Source organism: Bubalus kerabau, chromosome 18, assembly GCF_029407905.1.
Source record: "Bubalus kerabau isolate K-KA32 ecotype Philippines breed swamp buffalo chromosome 18, PCC_UOA_SB_1v2, whole genome shotgun sequence".
Classification (NCBI taxonomy): Eukaryota; Metazoa; Chordata; class Mammalia; order Artiodactyla; family Bovidae; genus Bubalus; species Bubalus kerabau.
Window position 1 is genome coordinate 3,867,281 of NC_073641.1, and position 15,087 is coordinate 3,882,367.

Below are 15,087 nucleotides of genomic sequence, written 5' to 3' on the forward strand. Positions count from 1 at the left end.
ACTAATTTGACAATTTTTGTCTTCATGATATTGACTCTTCTAATACAGGAACATGGGATCTCTGTCCTTTTCTTTAGTTCTTTAATTTCACTCAGCAAGTTTTGTTGTTTTCATAGTAAAAATATTTCACATTTTAGACTTGTTTTTAGGGATTTGATATCTTTAACTATTCAAAGTAGGACTGCTTTTAAACTTTTTTCTTTTTGTTTGTCACTATAATTACATTTTTTTAACATGTTTACATTGTATCCAGTAATCCTACCAAATTCACTTAGTTTCTTTTCGATGTTTTACAGATATAATCATGTCATCTCTAATATAAAATGTTGTACTCATTCTGTTCCAGTCTTGTACAGTTTAGTTATTTTTCTTGCCTCTTTGCGCTGATGAGTATAAGAAGAGAGAGAGGACATCTGTCTCCCACATCAGGGCAAGGGTCACTATTTCACACAGTGGGGTGTTTTAAAGATGATGTCCCACTCAGTGCTTAGTTTGCTACTTTGTCATGAATGGATTTTTAATTTATCAAGTACCTTTTATATATCTATTGAGATACATTATGTATCTATTGAGATACATATCTATTGTTTCTTCATTATCCCACTAATTCAGTGAATTATTTTAGTTGATTTTTGAATATTAAACCAACCTTGCATGTATGACAAAAATCCCACTTGGGTATAATACATTATCATTTTTATATATTGCTAGATTCTGTTTGAAAATATGTTCTTCAGGATTTTTGTATCTATGCTCAAAAGAGATATTAACCTATAATTTTCATTTCTTATAATATTCTTATTCAATTTTTATAACACTTATCCTGGTCTCAAGAAATAAGTTGAAAATTATTCCACATGTAAAATCCTTTCTGAAGAGTTTCTATAAAGTTGGCATTTATTTATCCCCTAAATGTTTGCTAGAATTTGTCTGCGAAGCCACACAGGCCAAGAATGGTTTAAAGTATGTATTTAATTTAATACTTCTCAGATTTCCTGTTTCTTTTGTGTCCTTTTTGGTAAACGGTATTTTTCTAACAATTTGTCCATTTCATCCAAATATTAAATTTATTAACATAAACTTTTTAATAATACCCTCTTATGACTTTCTATGACGCTTATACTTCCTATAGTGACACTCCTTTTCACAATTTCGATGTTGGTGATGGTGCCTGTTGGCATCTTTTTGATTAGCCCTGTAAGGGGTTGATCAGTTTTAAAGAACCCGCTTTTGGATTTGTCAATCCCCTGTGTTCTCAGTTTGTTTTCTTTTTCATTCACGTTTACTCTTACTTTTATCATTTCCTTCCTTTTGCCCTTTTTGGGTTTAATTTGCTGCTCTTCTACTAACATCTTGGGATGGATGCTTAGCTAATTGATTTTCTATCTTTTCTAAAATGTATTAATAAAATTAAAACTATACATTTATCTCCACCTACAACACTATCTCAGTAGTTTTTATGCAGTATTTCCATTATCATTCCTTCCTTTTTAAATAAAATCTTTTTCTGTTTAATGGATAGAAAACCTTTTCTTAATTTGTACATTAATTATTTTTTAAATAATGTTTTCTTAGGCGCTCTTGTTTCTGTCTCTTCCAGGTTAATCCATTCATGCTTCCTTTCCTCCCTTCTCCCCCACCTCTTTCCTTCCTCCTCGGTGTTTGCTTGCTCTCCTGTCTTTTGCTTCTGATCACTGTCTTTCACACTGAAGAGTTTCCTTCAATACCTGGTGATCCTTGGCAATCTGTTCCTGGTTAAGAGTGGGGACACTCAAAAGCTGAATGAATATCTCTGCTCATGAGAGAAGGCCTTGTCACCTGGATGGCATTACATACGGTAACTGAGTAATGCACACACGTCTGGGCGATTCACTTTCTCCAGGACAGATGCTTTGAGCTATTGCCTGCAAAGGAACTCCTGGCTTCTGTGCTGCTGGCAATTTGGAGACAGAAAAATGAAGGTCTCACCTTTATCAGTATGCAGACTTTTCCTCAACCCCCTGTTTCCTGTCTGGCTCCTCATCCCGGCCCTCTGTTGTGCCGGTACCCCTTAGCTCGATGCTCTTTGTTCTAATCATTCGAGAGGATAAGCTCCTGCTTCTTGAGGAAATGAGAAAATATGACACACTACCAGATGAAACTGCAGGGACCTGGCCATCCAGCTGCTCCTGTCACAGAATTTCAATCCATCCCTGTTTTCAGCCTCTCAGCTCACTCTAGCCTTTCTGAGCTGCCAGGGGCCTCTAACCCCTGCGCCCTTCCTGGCTTCCCAGAGCAGATTGTCCCCTTACCACACCCCCGCCTCTGTCCTGGAAGGTCAGTTACCATCCTCCACCCACCTTCCACCTGACATGTTCTGGGCCAGGTTCATATATGTCTCCTGGCCTCACTGAATTTCAGTCTCTCCTTCACTTTGCCATTTGGGGGAGTACTCCAAGAGAAGGATGCAGAAATGTCTTGGGGTCATCACCATCATCAAAGCATTTTTTTTCTCCAAAGTGATCAGTATTGTACTCCTTGCAGCCTCATTATGCTTCCCTGAGATCACACTACTAAGTTTTCAGCGCACAGCAGCCACTGTGCTTGGCTTCTGTCCTTGTGTCTACCATTCATGCAGTGTGGATTGACCTCCTCTGCTGATAAATAAGGGCTTGACTGCCTCACATGACTCATCTCTTCCCCCCTCATCTTCCCAGGGCTTACACATCACTTTAAAAATATTCCCTTCCCTGGTGGCTCAGACAGTTAAGAATCTGCCCTCAATGCAGGAGACCCGGGTTCGATCCCTGGGTCAGGAAGATCCCCTGGCAAACAGAATGGCAACCCACTCCAGTATTTTTGCCTGGAGGATTCCATGGACAGAGGAGCCTGGTGGGCTACAGTCCATGGGGTCGCAAAGAGTTGGACTAATTGAGTGACCAACTTTCACTTTAAAAGTCCCCTATTGGCTCCTTAGCTCCATGATATGAACACTCAGCTGTCTTTCTTTGGTCTTATCATCACTGGATACATGTTGTAAGATCAGGTTGTGCCCATGCCTTTTCTGCTTAGCCCTTCCCTTCTTCTACCTCCCAGTCTCTGAACAGTCACACTCTATTTGCATCTCCAAGAACTTCTTGGACAAGGGTTTAAGTCAAAGCAACAGATATCCCACTCCTCTGGTCTCACACTCTGCCCCTCAGTAGATGCCACCAGATGCAGACTTTCCCTAACATGCAGCCTCTAATGGGAGGGAGCGGGAGGAGAGGGTGCAACCCTTCCGTGAGGCAAGACAGCCAGAGGTCTTTCTCCTAGAAATCCTATTTTCAGAGCAAACCTCAAGAATGCAATTTTCCCATTTCCCAGGGTTGGTCACCCCAGCTGAAGGTTGTTGAGACCATAAAGCCCTCAGCAATTTCTCAGCGGGTGGACTTGACTTCTGCCCCCTCTGTGAAGCCAGGTGGCCAACCTCTGACTCATCGTTTACCACTTTTCTCCCCAGATCCCCTTCCTGGGAGCTGGCATTAAGATCCACGAGAGAAGGGTGTCAGAAAATCTGCGGCCCTTCCACGACCGGATGGAGGAATGTTTCAAGAACCTGAAAGTGAAGGTGGAGAAGGAATATGGTGTCAGAGAGATGGTACGGCTGGTCCCCAAGGCCAGGGAGGGTGAAATGGGTGGGGTGGGGCAGGGAGGACGAAGAGACCAGCGCAAAGGAGCCTGCCCTTGAGAGGGGCCTGAGGACCAGCAGTACCAGAGCCAATCCAGGGACCCTTCCAGGAAACTTGGTCCCTTAAAAGTCATTGCAGATAAATGCCGGTTATAAATTGAGTCCCGAACAATCAAGAGATTGTGCTAATGATAAAAGCAACATTGATGAAGCACCAACTTACTATATGCTGGTCTGATCTAAGCACTTAGATCATTTAGGCTTCACAACAAGCTTGGGGGTGGCTTTTAACGCCTCATGTCTATTCCAGAGATTCCAAGGCATTAAGTGACTTGCTAAAGGCTATAACAAATGGGGCTTCCCAGGTGGCTGAGTGGTAAAGAATCCACCTGCCAAGCAGGAGATGCAAGGTCCATCCCTGGGTCAGGATATCCTCTGGAGAAAGAAATGACAGCCCACGTCAGTGTTCTTCCCTGAGAAATCCCACAGACAGAAGAGCCCCGTGGGCTACAGTCCATGGGGTTGCAAAGGGTCAGTCAGGACTTAGTGACTAAAGGACAACAACATATAACAAGTGAGGCTCCGAGTTTGCACCTGGCTCTGATGGCCTCCAAAGCCAGCACTTGTGGCCACTAACAAGCTCTGTGTCCTCAAGAGGCCATTGGCCTGGTGCTCACGGAACCTCTTCTTTTATCCTCTTCTCCAGAAAGTATCCTCATAAAATGTCAAGGCTGTGTAGTCTCTCAGAGGCCATCTGGTCCAACCCTCTGATTTTACAGATGGGAAAACTGAGGCCCAGAGACAGGAAGTGAGGTACTGGAAAGCACACAGATGAACTCAGGTGTCTCGTCTTCAGGCCAGCAGTTTTTCCATGACACAGGCTGCCTTTTCCAACACTGTCTGTGCAACACCCAATGCCGTTCTGATGGCAACCACCCAGACTTAGGCCACGTTGCATAGGTTACAGGCAGAGTCCCCCACAAGACCCCCTCACCAAGACACCAGGGTTCCCTGCACCTCTGACAAGCTGGTTATAGGTTTGGAGATTCTCACCACCCCTTCAGTTCTGATCATTTCACAGAACTCAAGAAGTAGTCCTCCCTCCATATCCATGGGTTCTCTGTTTGCAGATTTAACCAAGGGAGGATCAAAAATATTTGGGGAAAAGAATCCAGAAAGTTCCAAAAAGCAAAACTTGACTCTGCTGTGCTGACAACTATTAGCCTCAAGTTTACATTATATTTACGACTACTTATATAGCATTTACATTGTATTGGGTATTATAAGTAATCTAGCGGTGATTTAAATTACATCAAAGAATATATGTAGGTTATCAATAACCTCAGATGTGCAGATGACACCACTCTAATGGCCAAAAAGTGAAGAGGAACTAAAGAGCCTCTTGATGAAGCTGAAAGAGGAGAGTGAAGAAGCTGGCTTAAAACATTCAAAAAACTAAGATCATAGCATCCGGTCCCATCACTTCATGGCAAATAGATGGAGAAACAATGGAAACAGTGACAGATGTTATTTTCTTGGGCTCCAAAATCACTGCAGAGGGTGACTGCAGTCATGAAATTAAAAGACACTTGCTCCTTGGAAGAAAAGTTATGACCAACCTAGACAGTGTATTAACAAGCAGAGACATCACTTTGCCAACAAAGGTCCATCTAGTTAAAGCTCTGGTTTTTCCAGTAGTCATGTACAGATATAAGAATTGGACCAAAAAGAAGGCTGAGCACCAAAAATTGATGCTTTCAAACTGTGGTGTTGAATAAGACTCTTGAGAGTCCCTTGGACTGCAAGGAGATCAAACCAGTCAATCCTAAAGGAAATCAACCCTGAATATTCATTGGAAGGACTGTTACTGAAGCTGAAACTCCAATACTTTGGCCACTGGATGTGAAGAGCCAACTCATTGGAAAAGACCCTAATTCCAGAAAAGACTGAGGGCAGGAGGATAAGGGGATGACAAAGGATGAGATGGTTGGATGACATCATCAACTCAATGGACATGAGTTTGAGCAAACTCTGGGAGATGGTGAAGGACAGGGAAGCCTGGTGTGCTGCAGTTCAGCGTCGCAAAGAGTCAGACGTGACAGCGGCTAAACAACAGCATCAATGCATAAGCTGGGCTTCCCAAGTGCTGCTAGTGGTAAAGAACCCCCTGTCAATGCAGGAGACACAGGAGATGCCAGTTCGATCCCTGGGTTGGGAAGATCCCTCTTGTGGCTCAGCTGGTGAAGAATCCGCCTGCAATGCAAGAGACCTGGGTTCGATTCCTGGGTTGGGAAGATCCCCTGGAGAAGGGAAAGGCTACTCACTCCAGTATTCTGGTCTAGAGAATTCCATGGACATCCATGGGGTTGCAAAGAGTCGGATACGACTGAGCGACTTTCACTTTCACTTGGAGAGGGACATGGCAGTCCACTTCAGTATTCTTTCCTGCAGAATCCCATGGGCAAAGGAGCCTGGTGGGCTACAGTCCCTAGGGTTGCAAAGAGTCAGACACAACTGAAGTGACTTACGATGCATGCATGCATGCATAAGTTACATGCAAAGACTATGCCATTTTATATAAGGGACTTGAACAGCCCTGGATTTTGGTGTCCTAAGGAGTCAGGGATATTGAAGGATGACTGTACTTAGAATTACAGTTTTTATTTATAAAGGAAACAAGTCACGACCAGCCAAATGAAGAGAAGCATAGGATGAGGTCTGGGAGGGTCCCCAGTGTATAATTTCTGTGTCCTCAGGATTCAGTTCAGTTGCTCAGTCATGTCTGACTCTGCGACCCCACGGAGTGCAGCAGGCCAGCCCTCACTGTCCATCACCAACTCCCGGAGCTTACTCAAACTCATGTCCATTGACTCGGTGATGCCATCCAACCATTTCATCCTCTATTGTCCCCTTCTCCTTCTGCCTTCAATCTTTCCCAGCATCAGGGTCTTTTCAAATGAGTCAGTTCTTCACATCAGGTAGCCAAAGTATTGGAGTTTCAGCTTCAGCATCAGTCCTTCCAATGAACACTCAGGACTGATCTCCTTTAGGATGGACTGGTTGGATCTCCATGCAATCCATGGGACTCTCAAGAGTCTTCTCCAACACCACAGTTCAAAAGCATCAATTCTTTGGCGCTCAGCTTTCTTCATAGTCTAGCTCTCACATCCATACATGACTACTAGAAAAACCAAAGCTTTGACTAGACAGACCTTTGTTGGCAAAGTAATGTCTCTGCTTTTGAATATGCTGTCTAGGTTGGTCATAGCTTTTCTTTCAAGGAGCAAGTGTCTTTTAATTTCATGGCTGCAGTCACCATCTGCAGTGATTTTGGAGCCCCCAAAATAAAGTCTTTTGCTGTTTCCATTGTTTCTCCATCTATTTGCCATTAAGTTATGGGACCAGATGCCATGATCTTAGTTTTCTGAATATTGAGTTTTAAGCCAACTTTTTCACTCTCCTCTTTTACTTTCATCAAGAGGCTCTTTAGTTCTTCCTCACTTTCTGCCATAAGGGTGGTATCATCTGCATATCTGAGGTTATTGATGTTTCTCCTGGCAATCTTGGTTCCAGCTTGTGCTTCATCCAGCCTGGTATTTCTCATGATGTACTCTGCATATAAGTTAAATAAGCAGGGTGACAATATACAGCCTTGATGAACTCCTTTCCCAATTTGGAACCAGTCTGTTGTTCCATGTCCAGTTCTAACTGTTGCTTCTTGACCTGCATACAGATTTCTCAGAAGGCAGATTGGTAGTCTGATATTCCCATCTCTTTAAGAATTTTCCACAGTTTGTTGTGATCCGCACAGTCAAGGGCTTTGGCATAGTCAATATTTATCCTACTGGGACATCCATGTATGATTACTAGCCAGGAAAGCTCACCTTAGCCTAAGTGTCTGGAGTTTTTATTGGGGCTTCATTACATAGGCATGATTGAATCAATCATGAAATCCATCTCCAGTTCCCCTCCTCTCCCCAGATGCTGAGCTAATATTATCTGGCTTGGAGAACCAGCCCTGTAATCACAAGGTTGGTCTGTCTGGCCAGCCCCCATCCTGGGTCTCCCCATCAGTGGAAAAGGGGTGGAAAACAAAGACATTCGTGTCAGAGGGGAAATTGTAAGAATTTAGACATCACCTCTCAGGAACCAGGAGTAAAGGCCTAACAAACTCTTTATACAACCACCCAGAGGCTTAACCAGCCAGAAAGTTTCTCTCCTCATGTGCTGCCCTGCCCCATGGCTCCACCCACCCAGGTGGAGGAGAAAGGCAGCAGGACTGTGGAGGGCCCGGTACCTCAGGGCCTCGCCCCGACATCAGGCCTGCCTGCTAACCCCCTGCTCCCTGCTCCTGCCCCCACAGCCCGACTTTGAGGACAGGCGCGTGGGTAGGCCGCGGTCCATGCTGCGCTCCTACAGGCAGATGTCCATCATCTCCATGGCTTCCCTGAACTCGGACTGCAGCACGCCCAGCAAAGCCACCTCCGAGAGGTCAGTGCCTGCCCCAGGCGGCCCCCTGCACCCCTGCCCCAGCCCGGCCCCCTGCACCCCTGCCCCAGCCCCGCCCCCAGCACAGCCTCTGCCTTTTCTGCCCCAGGGCTTTCTTCTCCTCCTTCCTGCCCTACTCTCTGAAAGCCTTTCCTCACCTGGGGTCTCAACAGAACTCTACCAGCCACCCTGTAGGGTTCAGTGCCGTTGCTAGGGGGTCAGCTGAGACCCGGAGAGGAATGTGGCTTTTCCTGAGGGCCCCACAGAACTTGCCACAGCGTGTGACAGTCTCCATCAGCCAGCCTGCTCCCTTCTGCAGGGGCTCCGTCCCTCCCAACTACCCCCAGCTCCTCCTCCTGTACCTGCCTCCCCTCCCCCACCCCGCTTCTCCTCCTGTACCTGCCTCCCCTGTATCTCTGTGCGGGTCTCCCTGCTCAGCCACTCAGAATGCAACCCAGCTACTGCGCTGACAGATCCTGTGATGGCGCACTCTGGGAGAATGTGCTAAGGGCTCCTGGGCCTCATCTCTTGGCTACTCCGTAACGTTGCTGCAAACACCCCCATTTAATAAAGGGCAGTCATGCCTCAGAGAGATTGAGTGATTTGCCCAAGGTCATTCAGCTCAAGAGTGGCATAGACTGGAATCCAGGTCCATATTTTTAACCAGTTTTATCTTCCTGTCACCAGTCTTATGGCTCACTGCCTTCCATTTTATTTTACCCTGTATTTTGAGTGTTTGCAAATTAAGTAGCTTCCCAAACTCTGCCATGTGAGCTGATCTACCCCTTGGCCCTATAATGACAGGTCAGTCAGCCTGGGTCCCTGCAAGACAGTTCCAGTAAGTTCTAACTGCAGCCTCTTCTGCTGTCCCTCTTGCCATTCAGCTTCGACCTGGAAATGGCACCTCCCAAGACTCCAAAAGTGGAGCAGGAGGAACCCATCTCCCCAGGGAGCACTCTGCCTGAGGTCAAGCTGCGGAGGTCCAAGAAGAGAGCCAAGAGGAGCAGTGTGGTGTTCGCAGACGAGAAGCCATCAGCAGAGTCGGACCTGAAGCGGGTGAGTGGCCAGGGCAGGATCCTCTCTGACGCCACAGGCAGCTCTCCACTGCACGTCTGGCACAGTGCTGGGGCTCTGAGATGTGGCTTGCTCAAGCCTCACAGTTGGGTGGGGTTACAGATGAGGCATCTGAGGGGCAGGGAGGTGAAGTGCTGGCTGGCGCCCCAGCAGCCTGAATGTGACAGAGTGGAATTTGACCCGGGCTGTCACTGTGTCCTTTCTACCATCGCACAGGACTCTGCAAGGCTGGGGAGTAGCCTCCTGGCCTACCTCTGTGTGGGAGAGTCACCCTCCCAGGCTGGCCCAGGCATTTCTATCTCTCAGCCCTCTGTCCCCAACCGCAGGGCAGTCCAACCAGTGACGTCTCTCCTAAGCTTCTCCCATGGACCCAGAGCCCAGCTGAGCATGCAGAGCTGAAATTCTCACTGCCCTGACTTGGAGAGTTTTTGTCTTATAAACTAATAACTATTTAATATGAGACTTAGTGCCAGACAGCCCTGGGTTCAACCCCAACTTTCCCCCAAGAGAGAGGTTTGTTGAAGGCATTCTGGGAGCCTGGAATAGGAAGACGGATTTAGTGTCCTGGTAAGGGAGGGCTGCCAGAAGAAAGGGCAAGGGACCAGCTGAGATCCCTTCCAGTGATGAAAGAATCTTCCCCAAACTTCCCAATAGGCCTCAGAGACTATTCTTGCCAGGGGGAGAAGGCTGGAAGTAAGGCAGCATTTCACAATTCCAGGGGGTGTCATTCACACAGGAGTCTAGATGAATGCTCAGCACAGTTGTATAGTTGATATGTACAGGAACATATGTATAGTTCATATGTACATATGTCAGTATGTAACTGTGTATACCACCACACTTGTGAAGTATGCAGCCTGTGGCATAGATTGACACAGAGTGATGCAAAACAGAACAGAGGGACTTCAGGCCGAGTCTGTAGAAGCCATGCCAGTCCCTTAACACTGGTTTTTCAGAGCCTGGAGCTGCCTCATGCTTAGCCTCTGTGGTGTGTGTGTGTGTGTGTGTGTGCATGTGTGCATGATGTATTCGTCCAGCTCTCCAGAAAGCACGAGTTCATGAGTGACACCAACCTTTCGGAGCATGTGGCCGTCGCCCCCAGGGCGTCCATCCTCTCTCAGATGAGCTTTGCCAGTCAGTCCATGCCTACCATCCCAGGTATGTGCCTCCACCGCCAGCACGGGGGTATAGAGGTGCCAGGGTGAGGATGGGTGGGAGCCACAACTACAGAGCAAACAGCGCTAAGCACTCCGGAGGAAGCGGCCCTGCTCATGGTACACTGGTGGGTGAAGCCATGCCAACAGGCCCTGCCCAGGGCTGGGGGCAGCGGGGAGAGGTTGCCGTCACTCTGGACCTCAGGATTCAGTGAGACTCCAGATGTTACACCAGGTAGGCCTGGGTTCTCAGTTAACCAGGCCCTTCCAGGGACTGGAAGTCTGCCCCTGGTAAGTCTTTCAGTCCGGCAATTCCTTTTGGGGCCTGGAAGGCTATTTCCAGAACTTACAAAACTTGCCATCACATCTTACAGTTGCAGAGGGTCCGATGCACGGATGCTTGTTTCCCCCATCACTCATTCGCTGTCTGGTGAGGACATCAGCAGCATATAGAAGGCCTTTGCTGAGTCACACATGGGAACCCGGGGCCCTAACTGGGGATGCGGCCAGATCAAGAGCACTCTATCTGGCACGTGGCGAGTCTCAAGTGTCAGCCGCTCTGTGCCAGGCTCCATGCCAAATGCTCCTCCTTCATTGTTTCATTTCAGCCAAGGGTCCCCAAGCCCCAAGCAGTCTGCAGCCTGTTACAAACAGGCCGCAAGTGGGAGGTCAGCGGCAGGCAAGCGAGCAAAGCTTCATCTGCCGCCTCTCATCGCTCGCGTTACTACCTGAACAATTCCCCCCGAACACTCCATGCAAAAAGTGTCTCCCATGAAACTGGTGTCTGGTGCCAAAAAGGTTGGGAAGCGCTGCTTTAAGCCTCCTCTCAAACCTGTGACAGACACCGTGTGCTTAGCCCCACTGTATGGATGAGGACACTGAGGCTTGTAGAATGCCAGCTCCTGAGTAGTGGCTGCCCAGGAACGGTGCCCCCACCGGTGCCCAGCGCCTGGGCAGCATGCCCCCGCAGTCGTTTCGCTCTTGTCCCCTCAGCAGGCCTACAGCTCCCTTGAGCTCTGTGCTCTTACCCCCACATTCCCAAGGCCAAAGCCCAGGATCAGAGCAGCCTTTGTGACTCCAAGCTGAGGAGCTTTAACCACCGGATGACACCTTGATTGGAGAGGCTCTCCCCCCAGGGAGCTCTGTTCTCGGTCGGAAGACAGGCGTGGGCCAATACTGTCTCCCTGACGTGGGCAAAAGGCCCTGCTCATGAAGAAGTGAGGGCCCCGGTGCCGCCCCCCACCCCAGCCCTGGGCCCTTGTTTCCAGCCCAGAAGCCCTTGGATGAGGCCTTGATGGAACCAGGATGCAGGCCCTTGTCTGCGGGGCCAGGCAGGGCTCCACGAAGCGGCCGGATGGCCTCCGCGGCCCTGGCGGATGCTCATGGCTTCCTGCCTGCCCCGCGGCCGGCTCCCCGGGACCCTGTCTCTGCCCCCCTTGGCTGCCATCCACCCCGTTCGCGCTCCTTGCACCCACTCCTCACGGCGGCTCTCGGCTCCCCTGCAGCCCTCACGCTCTCGGTGGTCGGCATGCCTGGGATGGACGAGGCCAACGCATCCCCCCGCCTCAGCCAGACCTTCCTCCCGCTGTCAGACGGCGACAAGAAGACGCTCAAGAGGAAGAAAGTGAACCAGTTCTTCAAGACAATGGTGAGCCCCGGACTGTGGGAGGAAGGCGGGGGGGCGGGAGGAGGAGGTTAAGAGGGCTACGAGGACAGAGGAGGAGACGGGGCCCTGCGTGGGGCGCGTGTGCGTGTGCTACACCCGGGGGCCCCTCCAGGGAGCGGGGTACCTGTGTGGAGTATGTGTGTGCTACACCTGGGGGCCCCTCCAGGGAGGGGGGTACCTGTGTGGAGTATGTGTGTGCTACACCTGGGGGCCCCTCCAGGGAGGGGGGTACCTGTGTGGAGTATGTGTGTGCTACACCTGGGGGCCCCTCCAGGGAGGGGGGGACCTGTGTGGAGTATGTGTGTGCTACACCTGGGGGCCCCTCCAGGGAGGGGGGCCCTGCGTGGGGCGCGTGTGCGTGTGCTACACCCGGGGGCCCCTCCAGGGAGGGGGGCCCTGCGTGGGGTATGTGTGTGCTACACCCGGGGGCCCCTCCAGGGAGGGGGCAGGGCCCCCAGGGTGGGGACAGAGACCAGAAAGGCCCAGAGTGCAGTTCCCCTTGTGGGCTCCAGAGGGCGTCCCTGAGCAGGGTGGGCCCCGCGGGGCCGCAGGAATGTGTCAGAGGCAGTGCTGGGCTCCTGGGAACTCAGGACCTGGAACTGTCCTTTGCCTGAGTTATCCTGTGTTGCTCCTGTCAGAGCCACGGCAGCCAGCTGTCCTGGGCAGCTAAGAGTGCTTTTTCATTCTTTTGGAAGAACTGTCCTATTCAACTTACATTGCAGAATCCTACTATTTCAAAGTTAGTTTCCAAACCCTGACTTCTCAAGTCCCTTCCCCCATTGTTGCGTCAGTCTGCTCCAGATGCAGGAAGGCACCCCAGCAGTTTGATCCTCAGCATCCATTAAAGCCAGACTCTGTGGCTGTAGTAATCGCACGTCCCCTGTGAGTGTGCATGGAGCAGGCCCCAGGCTAGGCCCTTTCCAAACGTGATCCATTTGACCTTCCTCTGTGCCTTTGAGGGCCTCATCAGGCGCACGAAGTTGGGAAAGCAACCCGCCCAAGTTCACGTGGTCCCAGAACCAGCAAAGCCTGTGCTCTCACCACTGCAGGGCCCAGCCTTTCTGTCACGTCAACCAAGGTCACAGCCGCTCAGGCCCAATGGGCTCTGGCAGGGGTCAGGTCAGGGGCCCTTCTGAGGGGGACGAGGAGCCCTGCTTTGGGGCTCATGGGAACCCTGTCTCGGGCTGAGTCTGTTTATCCTCTTCTCCCATGCAGCTGGCTGGCAAACCTACAGAAGAAGGCAAGCCGACCTCCGACTCCACGTCCACCGACCTGTGAGATGCTGCTGACCACGGCCATGCCTGGGGAGTCAGGGATGGGGGCCTCTAGAGTCGGAGACAGGTGGTGGGACGTTGATGCCTCAAAGAGTGGGGAGCCCGTCCACCAGTGGCCTGCACTCAGAGAGCCCGGCTGCTCGGGCCCCACTGCAGTGGTGACGGATGCAGCATCGCCAGGGCCACGTACCCAGGTGCTGGGTGACGATGGCCCGTTTGGATTCTTAGCCACACAAGCAACCACCAAGGATGCCTTCTCCCAGAATGTCTCCCCATCATCCTGGGCACGTGTTTTTACAGCCCAGTTTATTAGATATAAGGAGCTATATTTTTGAGTGTGTGTTTCATTTTCTAAGTCCTAGCACTTAACAGAACAGCTCTTAAATATTCTTTTATTTTTGGTTAACAGTTTTGTACTTTATATTTTTAATATAACCAGTCTCTTTTCTAGCTGACCATCTCCAAAGTGTTGCTGTTTCTTACTGACAATAAAAATGATGCGGTGATTCAAGCAAGCCTCAGTACATAGATCCATCAACCGAACGCCTCAGGCCCAGGACTGGACTAGGAGCACCTGGGGATGCTTAGGAGACAGGCAGGCCCAGGGCCTCCAGTGATGTTATGAAACCTGGCTCTCACCCATCCCAATGAAAATCTGCCTGCCTCGCTCAAACCACCCCCAGGAATCTTCTCCAAGAATTCAGTTCATTTAAATATTATTTTATTTTTGGTTAATGGTTTTGTACTTTATGTTATTACCTAGATGGAGAAACCAAGGCACAGAGACATGATGTGAGCTAAGACCACACACTTGGTACATGGAACAGCAGGGATCACACCGGTATCTGGGGACTTCCCTGGTGGTCCAGTGGTTGAGAGTCCGCCTTCCAATGCAGGGGATGCGGGTTGAATCCCTGGTTGGGGAACTAAGATCCCACGTGCCATGGGGCAGCTAAGCCCACAGGATGCAATTACTCAGCTTGGGCGCCTCAACCAGGGAGAAGGTCATGCACCACAACAAAAGATCCTGCACACTGCAGCTAGGCCCCAACACTGCCAAAGATACACAACTGAATGAATGAATAGACACACCGGCAGCTGGGCCAGAAGTTGGCTTTTACCCGGTGCTGCATCTTGGGCGCCGGCACGCCTAGGCCAGCTGTTGCCCATGTCCACCCCGGTCCTTTCCGGCAGCCACCACCTCCCCTCTCTAAGCCCCGCCCTGTTGCCTGGTCCAGCTTCTACTCTCTGCTCAACAAGGCCTCCAGTGAGTTCTGTCCTCGTGGTAATGAGGGGTCGGGCTGCACCGTGAGCGCCCTGAGGTGAGGAAACAGCGCCCAGAGGTCTGGAATCGGGCTGGATTCACCTTGCAAAGGGGCAGGGGACTGCATGTGAGCAGAGGAGGGTCCCTGAGGAGCTGAGGAACTGGGCCAGCCTGAGCATCTTCATGGCTTCACGGCCTATGAGTGGCAGGTGGAGAAACTTAGACACTGTGTAGAGGAAGACCCTTGGAGCGGTGACACCCAGGATGAGAGACATTTCAGGGTGTGATAACAAGGGTTTCCAGGGAGACAAGGACCAGCCCCAACACCAGTTTTTCATAGGATTTTGCCGGAGGCAGACTCAGGAAGGAAGAGTACATTAGGTGAGGGACAGAGGCGTTTGTGGTAAAGTACTCGTCCCCTGTGACAGGTGGGGCAGGGAGGTCAGGACTGAGTGCAGGAGAGGCAAGAGCTGGTACCATGAAGACGACTTCCATAAAATATTAATGTCTGCTGTTCA

General features: G+C 50.1%; 1 protein-coding gene across 2 annotated transcripts in view; it reads left to right on the plus strand.

The window, feature by feature from the left end:
• The window catches only part of DOCK2 (dedicator of cytokinesis 2), a 452,311-nt gene extending 438,495 nt beyond the window's left edge, over nt 1-13,816 (plus strand). Inside the window, exons 47-52 of one of the 2 annotated variants that reach the window (XM_055555142.1) lie at nt 3,482-3,619; nt 8,013-8,140; nt 9,022-9,193; nt 10,249-10,369; nt 11,871-12,013; nt 13,247-13,816. In XM_055555142.1, coding sequence (XP_055411117.1) covers nt 3,482-3,619; nt 8,013-8,140; nt 9,022-9,193; nt 10,249-10,369; nt 11,871-12,013; nt 13,247-13,309 — 765 coding nt within the window. In that variant the 3' untranslated portion in view covers nt 13,310-13,816. The remainder of the gene's footprint in view (nt 1-3,481; nt 3,620-8,012; nt 8,141-9,021; nt 9,194-10,248; nt 10,370-11,870; nt 12,014-13,246) is intronic. The other variant, XM_055555143.1, reaches the window with a different exon arrangement.
• The last annotated feature ends 1,271 nt before the right edge of the window (nt 13,817-15,087 follow it).